At 43.2% G+C, this 16,034-nt stretch overlaps 1 protein-coding gene across 2 annotated transcripts in view; it reads left to right on the top strand.

Moving 5' to 3' along the window:
* Positions 1-1,127: 1,127 nt before the first annotated feature.
* Positions 1,128-16,034, top strand: part of slc2a4rg (SLC2A4 regulator) — a 44,357-nt gene continuing 29,450 nt past the window's right edge. For both annotated transcript variants that reach the window (XM_085782253.1, XM_085782252.1), the window contains exons 1-2: positions 1,128-1,673; positions 3,129-3,367. In XM_085782253.1, the coding sequence (XP_085638379.1) occupies positions 1,368-1,673; positions 3,129-3,367 (545 nt within the window). In that variant the 5' untranslated portion in view covers positions 1,128-1,367. The remainder of the gene's footprint in view (positions 1,674-3,128; positions 3,368-16,034) is intronic.

Here is a 16,034-nt window from a genome sequence, read left to right as displayed (position 1 = left end):
AAACCAGGGAGGCAACAGTGCAAACAGTTGTCGGGCAGAATAGCAGAATATTAGTCGAGCAGGCAGGCACACAGGAAAGAAATCTGGCAGGTATGAAGGTCTTGAGAGCTTGGCAAGCAGTATGAAGACAGTCTGACAACTGGTGCGTGGAAACAAGAATGTGTGCTTGTGCTACATACTGGTCAATTAGGTCAATTGGAGCAGGTGAGGGGCGGGGTGGCCAGTAGACTGGAAACTGGGCAGAGGTGAGTGGCTGGGTTAATTTTTAAATTCAGTGTTATGTATTCCCTCTATTTATAGCTGCCAGGAGCTGGGCATTTTGCATAAAGATTGCTTTTACTTCTATACTTAAAATGTCACTAGCACTTTGTGTTGGGGAACAGACTTGCTAGTTACACAGCCATAACTGGTTTCATCTGTTATTATACTGACTAATTTTCATTAAACATTGCTTTGGAAAGGTCAAGGTTGGGGCAATCCTGCATCTACCAACAAATGATATTGAAAAGTACTGAGTTACATTATTTAACCTTCCCAAGTCAAGCCGTCTATCCATAAATACACTGGTTTCAAAAACTCACAGTACTTCTTCCCCCACCGGTTTTTGTTTCCATATCCTGTATTCATTTATGTAAAAGCCAAACAAAAACAACACTTTTAATAATCAGTTGGGGTTTCTAACTTGTGGTGGAGTAGACGATCTGTCTTTGAGGTTCACTTCCTCGATAATAACTCGCTTATAAAGTTAAGATCATAAAACAGGAGCCGCTAAATCTTCATTTGATATGCAAACACGTAAATGCGCAGTTTGTCGCTGGGGCCTGCAGGCTGTTTTCCCTCTGCTGCTCTGCTCTCCCACCCCACCTCCTCTCTCTTCGCTTGCCTTGCAGACCGGCACGTCGTCGACAGACACCGGCCGGTAAACTGTAAGGGCACGCCCCCCTGTTACGTGGTTTGGAGGAAAAAAAAACGTGATTGACAGGTCGGCGGCAGCCAATGAGAGGCCGCCTCGCCGTGGCTGCGTGCCAAAATGTAATGTTTATGTACGCAGTGAACCAATGGGAGCGAAGCTGGGGGGGCGTGGCATTCGTTTGGAGGAAAGAGGCAAAACAATCTTTTATCCTTCTGACCGGGCGGCTTTTTGGATATCCCTGGGTCGTGGTGGTGGTTCGGTGGTGGTGGTGGCGGCGGTGGAAAACTTTACATGTAGACTACCGTAGAATAGAAGTTAAGACACAGACAGACAATAATTCCTATCAACTCGCGACAATCCTGATAAATGTATCCAACTCCAGCAATTTGCACTAAAATCTATAGAAAGCTGGTTTTCTTTCTTTAGTCTCCACTCAACAACCCCGTCTGAAAAAATGGATTCCAGATATATTTTGGAGAAGTCGTCGGTCGGGACGAGGGTCGGGGTCGGTGTCGGTGTCGGAGGAGGAGGAGGAGGGGAGCGAGGGGTCCGCTCCGTGCTCCACGACACCCGGGTGCCCACCACGGTAGAAAGAAACGGTCCCATACCGGCGGCGTACACACACACACACGGGCCGCCGGTCCTTTACAAATTCGTAGTGGACGTAGGCTCAGCGTCGGAGGTGACCAGCAGCAGCGAAAGAAGCTCTCTAAAAGGGAACGGACTGTCTCCAGGTGGTCGCATATTGCACATGGAAAAAGTAAGTGTCGTTTTTAGTCGTGTTAAGTGCGCACATAGGAGTCCTCCATTAGGCCGCCGGTAAAAGTCAACTGTGTCTGTGCAGCTAAGTAGTAACCATAGATATCACTGAGTTATGTGACGTCAAGCCGCCGTTACACTGTATTTTTTAAAAAGTTTAACAGTTTCAACGGCTCAGGCTCACGCGGCGTTTTTATGTGGTTTGAATGTTGGGGAATTCATTGACGGTTGAATCTTGAAACTTAACGGTCACACCAGACTGAAACTAAACTAACTACTAACGTTACTGTGTATAATGTTGCGTTGTGAACTGAACTGAACACCGCCTTTAAAAAACAAAACAAAACACAACACAACCACGTCTGGACACTAGAGGGTTTGTAAGCTACTAATTTCACCGACTGCTGTCAAAATGCTTCCTCGCAAGTAATTACGTCGTATCCAAAACGGCTTTAAATGGCGGCGGCTCAGTCTATGTGCAAAGTTTACAGAAAAAAAAGGGGGGCAGGGACTTGTAACTACGAGCTGAACCCCCCTCCCCACCCCCCTGCCCCACCCCCATAACTTCAGGGTGGAGCTACAGCGAGGGCTTCCTGGCTGCACAGCGAGGCCCGGCTGCTCCTGACACACGAGTCGACCCAACTAAAAAAGACGTGGTAGATATTTTCTAAGACCCCCCCCCCCTATTCATGCTGCAGCTGATTGTTTGCATTGTGCTTTTTAAAACGTGCGTTATGTTGTTGTTCTTTTTTATTGCCCTACCTTGTGTGAATTTCTCTCTCTCTCTCTCTCTCTCTCTCTCTCTTTGCAGGGTCAGTTTTATTCATGTCAAAATAGATCCAAACCCCCCCCCCCCCAACAACATCAAATATGCCACAGCTATCAGTAGACATATTCAACCCTGAGTTCAGTGAATTGCACAATTTGCACTTAAAACAAACAAACATGATTTCAGTAATCTTTAAAGCAAAAAAAAAAAATCCCAATGTTAATAGTAGATTTGGCCGGTCAGATGTGGTGATTTGCAGTAGCAGCCTAACAGTAAATTCAAAGTCTTTAACTTCTGGACTGAAAAAATAAACCCCAGAAACTTTATAGAGACCACTGTGTGCCCTAAGAAACTACAAATTTTATTATTCACTTTTCTTTTTTCTTTTTTTTTAGACTCAGTGATTCATTGATGATATTTGAAATAATCGGCAGAATAACTTTTGTTTACAAAGTAAGTTATTGCATTGATCAGTCAGTCTCTTCAGAAGGTGGTATCTTTCTATTTATTTATCAAATAATTGTAGTATAATTATTGGATAATAAAGTTTTTTTCCACCTGTGACTGCCTTCTTTCCCACTGGTTTCAGATGGTTCATCTACAGTGGGAAAGGGCAGTAACATCTAGATGACTCAGACAGATGTCATTCATTGATGACTTTTAACGTGTTTTTGCCCTGTTTTCTAGACTGGCCGAGGGGACCAAAAAGACACCGGTTCCACTGGGATCCTGAAGAGGGCCAGTCCCACTCACTGCCCAGGCGTAAACGGGCAGTCACATGGCGGCTTCATGCATTTTGACATCAGCAACCCAGGGAAACACGCAGAGCTGGCCAACAGCTTCAGGGCAGCACAAGTGCAGAACGTACCACCGTCAACTGAAAGACAACCCCTCCCCTCTTCTCACATCCCTGTCCCCAGAAACAGGTACAGTGCAGCTGCTCATATGCACAATCATCAACCGCTGTTGTGGCTTTATCTTTGTTTTATTTGTGCTTTTTGCTGTTTTGTTACATGCTAAGTGAGAGAGATAAGATAACAGCTCCGGGCAATACAGTCATTTGATGGGATTCAAAATTTGGCTTGGCATTAAAACGTGAGCTTAAGGCAGATGTGTAACCAGCCCACTGGATTCTGGAGCACATAGTCAACTACTAGACCTATTTATGTGTGCACAGCTCCACTTTCTGTTATGCTGAATCGATGAGTTAATTTGGCACTGAATTTGTGGTGTTTACTGTAAAACAATCATCACATTCAGTTTTTATACTGAACTCTAAACCAGTGTTCCTCAACACAGAGTTTTGACTAGAAGTGGAATTCACCCTCTGGCTACAACTGTACAGTGGTTTGGGCATGAATGGTGTGGGGGTGTACTGGTCAACTGACCACATGTTTGGTGTTCCATCCAGAATAGTTTTGAAATATGCCCTGAGAGAGCCAGAGCTGGAGAAGAGGCCCAGGATTGCCCAATCACAGAAGGAAAAGAGAGAGAAAGAATGGGATAGTGACAGTACTGTGTTGTGGACGGCTTTCAACAGGCGTTTCAGTGACTTGCTAAACTCGTTCTAAGCTGAATGGCATCCAGGTTGACCCTCTTTTCACAGGTCAGGCTAGGGGATGTATCAGCATGATGTCCTCACTGCATGTGAGGCAGGGCGACGAACTTTGTTGTGTGTGTGTTGTTTGACGTTGGACGTACAGTGCAGTTAACGTTTGGTCCAATTTGTTTGACATCATTTTTCAAACACTCACACTCAGACACATGTTTACGCTCAGGACATTCTTTGATAGTCCTAGGGCAATCATGTATGGACATGCACTCTGTTTCACACATAGTAAGCAGAAAAATACATCCAGGGACAAGCCTAATGCGCTGATAAATGATTATGTAACAGTAGAGAGGACTGGGAGAGGCTGCAGGCGGTACCTAGGCACTCTTTCCTGTCTTCTGCTCAGCTATTGGTTACTGTCTGTGTTAATTTGACGCTTACACATTACCCCGTGGCGGTACAGTTGTATTTACAAACTTGGCAGTGCTTTTTTAAAGATGCATGGAGGAAGTAGGAACTATGCCCTTTTCTGAGCCACAGTGGATGATGATTTTAAAATGTCAGCATACTAATATTTTATATCTAGCCTATAGATTGCAAGCCGATATAAGTCAGAGTACAACCAAAGTCCTTCTAGGCAAGTCATGCCACTCGGCGGCCATCTTGGCGACGCCACGAAAACCCCAAGGAGACCAGACCCCTATCTAAATGAATGGAGGGATGGTCAAATCCACCCTTTAACGTGATAGCAGGACGGAAAAAACATACAGACGTGCTAGCCAGTGAAATAAGATACAAATAAAAACCAAAAAAACATAGACTTTACCGCAGAATGACGTTTAAATCGCTATTTTTCCACAGGGAGTACTCAACTGCGCATGCGCGCGGATTTACGACACCGCCGTTACTGTACGGCTGTAACGGCTAAATCCGTGATCTAGCAGCAGCCCGAGCATACCTACACCGCTCTGCCCTGCTCTACCTGGAGACATATCGGCTTGAGTCTGGAGATTTTTGCTAAAAAATAAACGCTAGACTTACATGAAATCCGTCTTAATAATCACCTATGGGCTCCTAGTTCTGTGTGTGGTGACTGTGTCTGCTCCCCCCTCCCACGATCCCCACAAACGTTAGCTGTCTCGGATGCTATCGAATGCTAGCATGGATGTATTAGTGCTAGCATGTCGTCTCAGCAGCAGCAGCAGTCAGTTAAAAATAAATAAATACAGTCCGAGTGAACCGCTAGAGCCACGGACTGATTACCGACCATCACTAACAACTAAAGCCTCGACCGGTAACAAGTATGAGGGGCGTTCGTTGTGCTGAGCTAGCTCGATGCTAACTTCGACTAGCGGTAGCGTTAGCATCCGCCGCTAGCTTCGGTTAGCATTCGCCGCTAACAGCCGCTTCTCAGCTCACAACAAGCCTCTCGTACTCGGTACAATAAAACGAGAGGCTCTCGTTAATGGTGACGGTGTCTATCGGTCCACGGCTCCAGTGCTTCACCCGGACTGTGTGTGTGTTTGTTTTTTTTGGAGTTGACTGCTGCTGCTGCTATCATGGACAGGAGGCTAACGCCCCCAGGGGAAGGGGCCCAGTTTGAATGTTTAGGTTAAAAAATGAAACGAACAAAACTATACATTCAAAAGTTAAATTAAAGAAAAGGTGGACTGATCGGTTCATTGTAAAACACTTATTGATGTGAATGTGGTGAATTCTGTATACGTAGCGAGGTAGCTCTTTCGTTCAGCAGCACAGACCTGAAGCTTCACTTTTCATTAAGACCAACCAATGTGGCTGCCAAATTAACAAGCCGGCAGTAAACCTCTAAAACTCCGCGGGTAATTAAACAGCTTTCCTCCAGGATGAGGAGCCGCTCCCGGTCGCCGGTGGCTTTTCCGAAAACCTTAGATTACATTTTCAACCTGACCACATACAGTACACACGGTGCTAAAGCCGTGTTGTTGTTGCCACCAGGTAGGTTGGTCTGTCGTAAATCTACTTGTGCGCATGCGCTGGTGCAACAACATGATTGGCCTAGTTCAGCTCTGGCAAAGCAGGTGATTGGCTGCTGGTGAAAAGGGGCGGGACATGCGCCATCTTTGGCGTCGCAGCTTTCCCCATTCAAAACGGGCAGAGTGGTCTGTCTCCTCATATTAGAACGTCTCTGGTACAACTGCTGAGAGTGTGCTCAATAGAGGGTGTCCTATGTGTTCAGGGGGAAATACCACACTTACTCCTTCCCTTTTTTCTCTCATCACGTGAACTTCACATGATGCAGGTCATGTATGATGTGAGGGAGGCTCTCGAGGGGAGCATGCAAGACTGGACATGCTCTTGAGCCAAAGTGATGTTGAGCCTTTTGCTCTGTGAGTGGGTGTAGTGTCTGTGTATGCATGTTCTCCCACTACAGACAGAAAAGCGGTCCTCCTCACCTCATGATCCACGTCTTAACCACATATGAAACACGTCTTTTCCACAGCACGCCGCTATCACAATAACAAACTCTGCACAGAGAGCCGAAGCGGAAGCAGCAGAGAAGCTTACCGTGGGACCTCAATTCGGAAAAAATCTCTATGCAAGTGAATGGGAGTCAAAATTGTATTTCGTGATCCGATCATGAGAATAATATATGACCATAACCTATTTAAAACATTGTGTTTTATGCCAAAAAATCAGTAGTTTGTTGTAACACGGCAACAAAATAATTTATTTTGTCTTTTTTAATATTTTATTTTATAATAGTTTTATAACCAACTGCTGATTTCTTGGCATGAAACGTGATGTTTTAAATAGGTAGAGGTCATATATTTTTCTCATGGCACAATTCAATCGGATCACGAAATAAAATGTTGAGTCCTGTTCACTTTTTCCCGAATTGACATCCCATGGTGAACGTCACTTCCTGCTTCCACTTAGGCTCTCTATTGACACTGCACAGACACTAAAAGAAGTTGCATAACATTATATAACAGTGTGGTCTATTCGCCAGGCCTCTGTGTTGCTCCATTGACCTTTTCAGATTAAAAACATGTCTTTTACCCTGCTTATTGGTGACAAGAGGCTCTCCTCCCCTCCTTCACAATCAGCTGTCTTTGCCATTATTCACATTTTACTTTAAATCCTTTTAGTATTTACTAAATTTGGTGAATGCTCTTTCCAGCCCTGACTGTTTATTCAGTGCATGTGATGTTTATCACAAAAGACAAAAGCACTTTTAAAAGTGACTCGGGCTGCCACATAATTCCATAAACAGTAATTTAGTTTCACCAAGTGGCATAGTTATACTACATTAATACACTTTTAGATGACAGTGTGATGCAATGACAGTATTTTTCTCCAAGCAAGGGTCACAGTAGTCGGTCTGCCCATACCCTCCCAGTTTGTTCGCGCATCTGTGCATGTGGGTGTGACTGATTGTGCATTTGCTGCACTCCGTGCCCTGCTGTGGATTGCCAAATCATTCTCATTTGCTCCCCACCAGTGTTGGTAGTCCCACCATTGTGTTACAGGATGAAATATGTTTAAAGAGACCTTAGCTGTAAAACGGTTACAACCACTGTATCACTCGTGTATTGTTTTGTCAGGTACAACTTTCAGTGTGTTCACACCTTGCATTGTCGGTTTGCAAATGCTGCAAAGTAGGTCACAATCCTTTCGACAAGCCTGGGCAAAGATCTTGGAGGAAGAAAGAGGAGTAACTAATACATTCACTCCCGCACACACTTTCTTTAAACATTCAAACCTACACCGTATATTTTGCCCTCCCACCTATCTTGTCAACCCTGACTCTGTGTGTGTGTGTGTGTGTGTGTGTGTGTGTGTCTCTTTTCCTTGTTCTGTCTCTGATTAAGACTCTCTTTCACTCACACCCGTATAGCAGAGCTCGTTCTACCTGTCAATACTAATCAGTGTGGGATCCAGCTCACTGATAACAGAACAAAGACCAGTCTGAATGAGAGAAAAAAAAGGTGGTGTGACGAAACGAAGAGGGGACGGGGCATTTTGTATTGATGCAAAAAGCTTTTCTTTCTTATCTGTCCTTGGTCAGGTACACTGTCACCACAGCGGGGCGGCGTGAATAGAAAACACTGAATCGGCATAAACAAGACACCAGAGCAAGTGACTGCAGCGAGGGGAGTCGGTGGTGGCGGGGAAGAGACGGCTCTGTTTTTAACATAATTATTGCCCAGCCTTTGACTCAGCCTGCTAAGAGTCATCGGGAGGGTTTAGGCAAAGGCAGGCAGCGCACCATCCCCCCTCGACCACCCCACCACCAATTCTCTGCTCCCAAAGGAGACATTACAGCCGGTTGTTGAAGGTCAGAGTCAGAGGAACAGCTACCAGCCCCCACTGTTGTCTGGGTTGTCTAACCCACTTCCAGACTGCTGACATGGTCTCTGGAGTAGACAGCACTGCTCCTCTCTCAGGTGGTTATTTTATGTGGTATTTCCATATAAACTATATTTTCTTCTACGTCTTTCATGCCAGTGAATCATTGGTTATAAAATTGAATTCTATACAGCATTTTCATATCTTCCTATAGCCTTTTTTCCACCCTAGACCATAAAAGGTTAAGGCGCTTGCACTGACACATGCAGGGGTGAAAGGTCGACCTCAATGAATGGCGTTATGCAAAGGGGGGTTGGTGGCGGTGGTGTTAGGGTGGGGGGTCAGATCAGGACACGTGAGCAGGCATCTCGGCTTCTGGGTCAACCATAGGATCTGGTTGGCTGATGCAGAGACGATTCATAACTGCAGAGTGTTGTAGCTCATCATTTAACTCTACAGCTTGTAATCAGCATGGAGGAGCGAGGATGAAGTATCAAAGACATTTTCAAAATTTAATTTGAGGGTGCAGATTTGCACCAGACTCTGAATCATTCAGTTTGAAAACAGTGATGAGGACCTCCAGGAGAAGCTCTGGTTAAGTGTGTGTGTGTGTGTGTGTGTGTGTGTGTGTGTGTGTGTGTGTGTGTGTGTGTGTGTGTGTGTGTGTGTGTGTGTGTGTGTGTGTGTGTGTGTGTGTGTGTGTGTGTGTGTGTGTGTGTGTGTGTGTGTGTGTGTGTGTGTGTGTGTGTGTGCATATGTCTGTTTACAATGCCCTAATGAGAGTTTAATCATCTGGTATGCAGTGAAGATGAGAGATAAAAATCAATTTCATAAGTGAAGAGGAGAGGAGGTGGCGAATGGCGATGAGGGAATATTTTTTGCAAAGAGTTTGTTCTGTTTACATGGACAAGGTTAGTGTAAGTGTAAGTGGCTCCAGCATGTCATACATCGGTTCTGTGTAACATTATAGATCCTAACATACTTTTTCATGTGTGGTAGTCTACATCATGTACATCTGCCCTCCGTGGGACCCTTTGGGGGCAGAGAGAACAGATCAAGATGGAAACAAACACTTGTTGCGTAGCTCTGGCACTACGGCAGTAAAATGCCTTATCGCTTGCTCACCCACACTAATAGACACTTACTGTACCAAACACCTCCTGTTCTTTCACAGCAGCATTCGGAGATGCCACAGTCAACTGTCTTTCCCTCTCTTCAGTTGGTCTTTCTGCCCCTCGACCCAGCTCTTCATACCGACACCAGCTGCTCTGTGGCTTCCCCCTCTGTTCTCCAACTTCTCCTCATCTTTCATCATAACCCTCCCACAGCTTTTCTTGATCTTTCATACAAGTATTACTGCTCCCTTTGATATCCCTCTCTCCTTGTCTTTGACTTATAGTGGCATGCCTATAAAAGAATGAATAAATAAACACTCAAAGTACAGATACGTGAAAAATGTACTTAAGTACAGCACTCAAGTAATTATACTACAACCCTGGTGGTGGCGTTAAGTCATGCAACTGAGGTTTATTTCTATTCTAGCCTAACGTTAGCTTTTTTTGTGACATTTCTGAACATTGGGATTATCATTAAAGCAATTCTTACCGATCTGGCATTTCACTCAGCACAGCACAAACATTTGAAAATCAACAGCCCCACCTCCCTCACAAGCCCCACCCACCTCTCCCTCCTGCCGCACCTCCACGTGCCCCCTCCCTCCCCGCTGCATGCGTTGGCATGGCAACGGTAAACAGGACAGGAACGCGAGTGAAACGGGAACAACACAAACAAACACAACACCGGAGTTTTAAACCGTATAAATGGACTCAGTGATGATGACTGATGAGTTTTATAATAAACTGTTGTTAGCCTACTGCGCCACCTGATGCGCTGGTTCAGGGCCAAAATAAATCCAGACCGAGCCGAGTCGAGCCGCGCCGGTCCGGACTGCTGAGAACTCACAGAGCTCACAGTAGCCTAGCCGTTAGCACAGAGCTAACAGTAGCCTAGCCGTTAGCACAGAGCTAACAGTAGCCTAGCCCCCTAGCCGTTAGCACTGGATGCTTTATAGACACATGTGACTTCCTGTGTTTACGTATCACTCGGGGCTGCTCACTATCAACGTTACAATATCAGACATGAAACTCCACGACCAGCTGCGGCTGCAGTTATTGGTCTTTTAAAAAACTATTTATTTCCAAAAACCTTCTTTCTTGTGTGTTGTGACTCTAGTCTCCTCTGCTCTCTGTGTCCTGCTACTGCTCTGTGTCAATAAGCGTTCTTCCTGGTCGGGAGGGGGGAGAGGAGGAGAGGGGTGCACAAAGTGATTACATATTAAGTAGGTTCGGTCGCTCGTCAAATCGTATTAATCGGACCGAATAATATTATTGGTCAGACTTTTCTCAGAATTATATGAGAATGAAAAAATGATGAGTTTTTAACCCTGTTGGGTTTCTCTTACATTTTAATGTGTCATCAGATTATTAATAGCATTTTAACTTAGACAAAGAAATGTGCAAAAGTTCCAGAAAGGTAAGAATTGCTTTAAGATTCATGAAAGTGGTGCTCATTTGTGAAGTTTATTAACAAAACATGTAAACATAATAAACTTTTCTTCATCTCAGAGCTAATTTTCTAAATTAATCCAATTTCCAACGGCTTCTTGTCCAGTGAACCAGTGTGACATTAATTTTCCAGTTGACATGGACAAACAATTAAAAGAGGCACCAAAGTGCTGCAAGGATAAGAATCACTGTCAGAACTTTCAGAATAAAATCAGAGCAGAAAAAGATTGCAGAGATTTGTGGTTTGGGTGTTTTGTGCAGAATTTAAGTAACAGTCCCCGACCCCGCCTCTTCTTTTTGTGTGTTTTATCTTCTATACATCCCATTTTCCGTTTCTCTTGGCCTTTTGCCCTCGCCCCCTTTGTTGTGAAGGACGCAGGCTAAATCCGACTGCAATCCAAAGGAGATGAAGTCTTCTGAACAATGCTGATTCTCTCTCTACCAGGAAAGATTATTCCATGGTCCTATACAAAATAATGTCACTTCTAATCTGCCTTGCGTGTGTTTGTCTTTCTCTTCAATCATCCCTTTTGTTTTTCCCGCAAACACTCATAAACACACATCTTCAGTATATATGTGACAGTGTTTAATTTCCACTACCTTTTAGTTGAAAAATGACAGCATACTCATCACTGGAATGTTCACAATGTTTGAAATCACAAATTTGCAGACATCACACTCAAGCCAAAGTTTGATTTAGGTTGGAGAGCAACTGTTGAGCAAGTTCAAAGCATCAGTTTTCTTAAAATCACACAGATGATGAGATAATCGAATTAGGCTATACATTTAAGACCTAGATTTTACGCTTATCTTTCCTGTTTCATTACCTTTTGCTTTGGCAAATAAACCAACGCAGCCCAGAAGAAAAATTGTGAATGTATTGTACAATGCTCTGGGGAATATGCTTCCAAAATCAGATCATTGGTGGTTGAGAACAAGCTTTTTAAACTGTTTTCAAAAAGTCCTGTAAGCTTTTACTTTCAGGGTTTTTGCCTCCTCCTGCTCTCAATCACTGTACTTATAAATATCCTCACATACAAACACACACACACTCATGCACAGTGCCTTGCACAACTCTATCATAAGTCATCCCAGTCTGTTGATGACAAGCAGTGAAATTCAGTCCAGACTGCAAACAGAAAGAAGTCTGAGAAATGGCTAATACTTTGTGCTGTGCAGAGCTGAATGTCCGACATCTGTTTTGATGTCAGTGCTTTGCTTTTGTATTAGTGCTCAGCATTCATTTGCATATGCTTTATCTTCACTGTCTTTGTAAGAAACATATTTTAGCCTAATATCTTTGTTTTTAAATAACTAAAAATACTTACATACTCTCATTCATCCTTCCTTTACTTGTAAACATTTAACTGTTGCCAGTTACCCTCTCCTCTCCCTTGCTCCACCATTTCCTCTTCTACCCCTTTACTCCGTCTGTAACCCAGGACACATCATGGCTACCTTCATCTCACTATGGCAATATGCAGGACATGGCAAAATACAGTTCTCACTGGGGTTGCTGACTGTATCCTGAATAACGTCAGATGTCGATGATCTCATTTGTAATTAAAGGATTACCAACTGTCCTGTCTTTTAGTTAAGTTGTGTGTGTGTGTGTGTGTGTGTGAGAGAGAGAGGGAGCTGTACTGAACATTTGGCAATCCAGTGGATTCACAGTTAAGTAATGTGGGCAGTGACTTTCCAAAATGCCTGGCCCTGCAAGAGATGGGTAAAAATCAAAGTGTGAATAAAAAGCCGAAACTCTGCAAAGATTGAGCAGCTGCTATACTGCTAGCAACTTCATTAAAATACATTTCAAAACATTCAGCTCTAATAAACCATTGTAAACAGCATGCCACACCCAGCTTGCTAAAACCAGTGGGCCCAGTTCCTAGAAACCCCCTATGCTCTGTGTTTGTCCTTAAGTGTGTATGTGTGTGTGTTTATATGCACATCCTTAACAATAGAGCTCTGTGGGCCAGGATAATGACTTATCCTTGTGCTCTCTAACAAATAGTGCTGGAGGACAAAACAAGCAATAAAGTAGCTCTAGAAGTGAACGGATTAGTGGTATTTTCTTTTCTATCCTCCTCCCCCTTTACTCTCACACTTAACATACACACACACACTTTTCCTTCTGTAGCCATAGTGAGGTAGTCAGGTTTCATTTGACGCTGGTCTGCTAATAATGTTGTTCTCCTCACACCTCAACAAAGTGTTTGCTCTGCTGTGTTGAGCCTGTCAGTAATATTTACACATGCAGCACAATCATAAAAGTAATCAGGCCCCTTCACCGTTTCACATTTTATTAAGTCACAGTCTTTATGCTAAAGTGATTTAAATTATTTCTTCCTTCAGTAGTTCTCGTTGAATACCCCACAGTGACAAATCCAAAATAGAAATGTAACTATTGAGACTTAAAAAATGTGTGCTGTCTTTTGATTTCATTTTGCTTGAAGAAACAACTGTTTGTCATATTTACTTAAAGTTAATTATTAAAACAAATAGTTTACTATTTGATTAATTAAAGCAGAAGTAAGCGATATTTTTGTGTTAATATAAGTCTTAAATAGTTCTATCTTCCGACAGCAATCACTTACATAGAGTGTTTGGACCGAAACACGGGTCTCCCAGTCCCTCTGCTCTGCTCTGAGCCGAGGAGAAAACTTTTATTGTATCCTACAAGTTTTATCCAATGAGGAGAGAGAACGGCATAAAGGGGCGGTCCTCTCTGTGTGTGCAGCCAAGGGATGCGCCTGAATGTGGTGACGTAGGGACGAGGACCAATAGATCCATGACGAGGGCGGGGGCTGCTAACTCCATCGGCTGACAAGACGTTATGGTGCGTTCAAGGCAGCCCGTAACTCGTGTTTTTCCGACCCGTGAACTCGTACCAGATCGAACTGGTACGACTTCACAGGTCGGAAAAACACGAGTGGCCGTTATAGTGACTTTCACAGGTAAAACAGGTCGGAAAAACACGAGTGGGTTGCCTGGAACGCTACAAAGTCGTAAGTCGTGACTTGAAGCTGTAATTTACGGTTTCAAAAGCCTGCCTGGAACGCAGCATTAGCCAAAACGACCGGATCGCTTACTTCTGCTTTAAATTATTGTTAGAGCTCAATTTTAAAATTATTTTTCATTTTTACTTAAGTTTACACTAAAAAGTTATGAAAAAGATTTAAGTCTCGCACCCAGTGTGTATCATGTGAAAAGGTGTTTTGGCTAGGAGAGGTTTTTTGAGCCGAGTCTCTTTAAACAGGAGCAGACAAACACCCCTGGACTTCTCTGACCGCTGCCAAGATAACGTGGAGATTTCCGGCCTGGGGAGAGGTAGAAAGTATCCCTGCTTAACTTTAGTGGTGGTGGCTTCCAGCACCAACATGCCACTGCATAAAGCACTGAGTGTGTGAAGCTGTTCAGTCAGGTGCAGAGCAGAGCACTGGTTACTGCCCAAGTAACTCAAGGAAGTCTTGTAGCTGTTCCAGGACATGGGAACACAGAGATTTTTTACAATGTGTGTAATTTTCTCTCGTCTCTGATAGGATGCATTTCTACCAATACACTTGTTTTCATTTTGACGCGCAAATGTTCACTTATTACACAATAATCAGTGTCGTAGTCTCTCAGAGCTTTACATATTTCATTTGTCTGCTTGTTATCAATGCTAAAGGGAAATGCTGATCTTTAGTGTCTTTTCTAAACCCTTTTGGTTTTCCTTGCTCTTGTCTGATCTGCCTCAATCTGGTTATATTTATAATCTGGTTATATATATACAGTATATATACACATATTATATATATGTGGGTGTGTATACTAATTTTGTTAACACTGTGTTTTCTTCACCATAATTATACTGTGAGGAAATGGTGGAAGACCGAGGGCGTGAGAGAAAGACCCAGAGTGAGAGAGAGACAAAGGAAATCAGAAGTATAAGACCAGTAAATGCAAAATTTGTGACTGTCATCTCCCGTAAATTATTACAGCTGGTGCAGCATCAAGATGTCCCACCTTCAGCAAAATCCATTCGCTATCCATTCCACGGACTTGCCCTGTTGCAAAGTCTGCCATTAAAGACCTAGAGCTTAAGACTTCACTAAAATTCCAGTTTTTACCTACTTTTCAACAGTTTTTATGGCACTTTACACTCTGCGTCGCCAATATTATAACCTTTATTTATTCTCAAAGACCATTGAGGAAGGTCCTCATTTACAATGGGGTCGAGAGAACATCAAATACAGCAAAGAAGAACAAGAGTTTACATAAGAAAATATTAGAAAACAGGTAAGATCAGTGAACACAGTCGACACAAACACAAAAAAATCCCTCAAACATTTTGCCCATATACATATACTGTATGATCATCACATCCACATATCTTAAATGTAGCTTTCTAGCACTTTGTTTAATTTACTATTAACACATGATAAACATTGCTCAGTTACAATATATAATATAAACAAGATGGTGGTTGTAGTAAGGTGTAATTAAGTGGCCACAACATTGTCCTGTACTGTGAGGCTCTCAGACCAAGACAGAGAACGAAGGAGAGGTGAAACAGTGAAAGTTTAAGACACCACTGCACTGTATTGAGGAACTAGGTAGTGTAATACATTATATATGCATGCTGAGCAGCAGTCTCTGTCTCTGGGGGATATCATGTCAAATTCCCTTACATCTGATCAGAGATGCTAGAGATGTAGATGCAGTAAAAGAGGCATGTGGTGCCAAGTACGTGCATGTCTACACGTCTTGGCTGTATGAATGTGGTATAATTGTTGGCATTTCTGAAACTGGATCTGATTTAAGCCTCTGAGGTCTCACTAGCTTAACACAAGGGTCCCGTCTACTCTCTAAACAGCATTAACCAGTCTTAAACCTTGCCCTAATGCTAACTACCCTAACTGCCTACTTCCTCTCTGCTTAGGTTTGAAAATGTTGAAAAATGTTTTAGAACATGTGACAATATGACGTTATCTTCATCAGCAGATTGAATTTACTTAGTTGGCATTGACAGTGTAGATGTTTTAACTTTCATTCTGCAAAGATTGCAGATGTATCCTATTTAATATGCAAAAGCCTCAGCCTTTTATTGTGTTTTGTTGTGTGTGTCCATAAGTCAGATAGTGAAGAGACTTGGCTGTAGAC

The sequence above is a fragment of the Trachurus japonicus genome, chromosome 7 (genome assembly GCF_045865225.1).
Source record: "Trachurus japonicus isolate A0001 chromosome 7, Traja_1.0".
Lineage (NCBI taxonomy): Eukaryota > Metazoa > Chordata > Actinopteri > Carangiformes > Carangidae > Trachurus > Trachurus japonicus.
The sequence above is the reverse complement of the archived record's forward strand: the minus strand, read 5'-3'. Positions and strand labels throughout refer to the sequence as shown.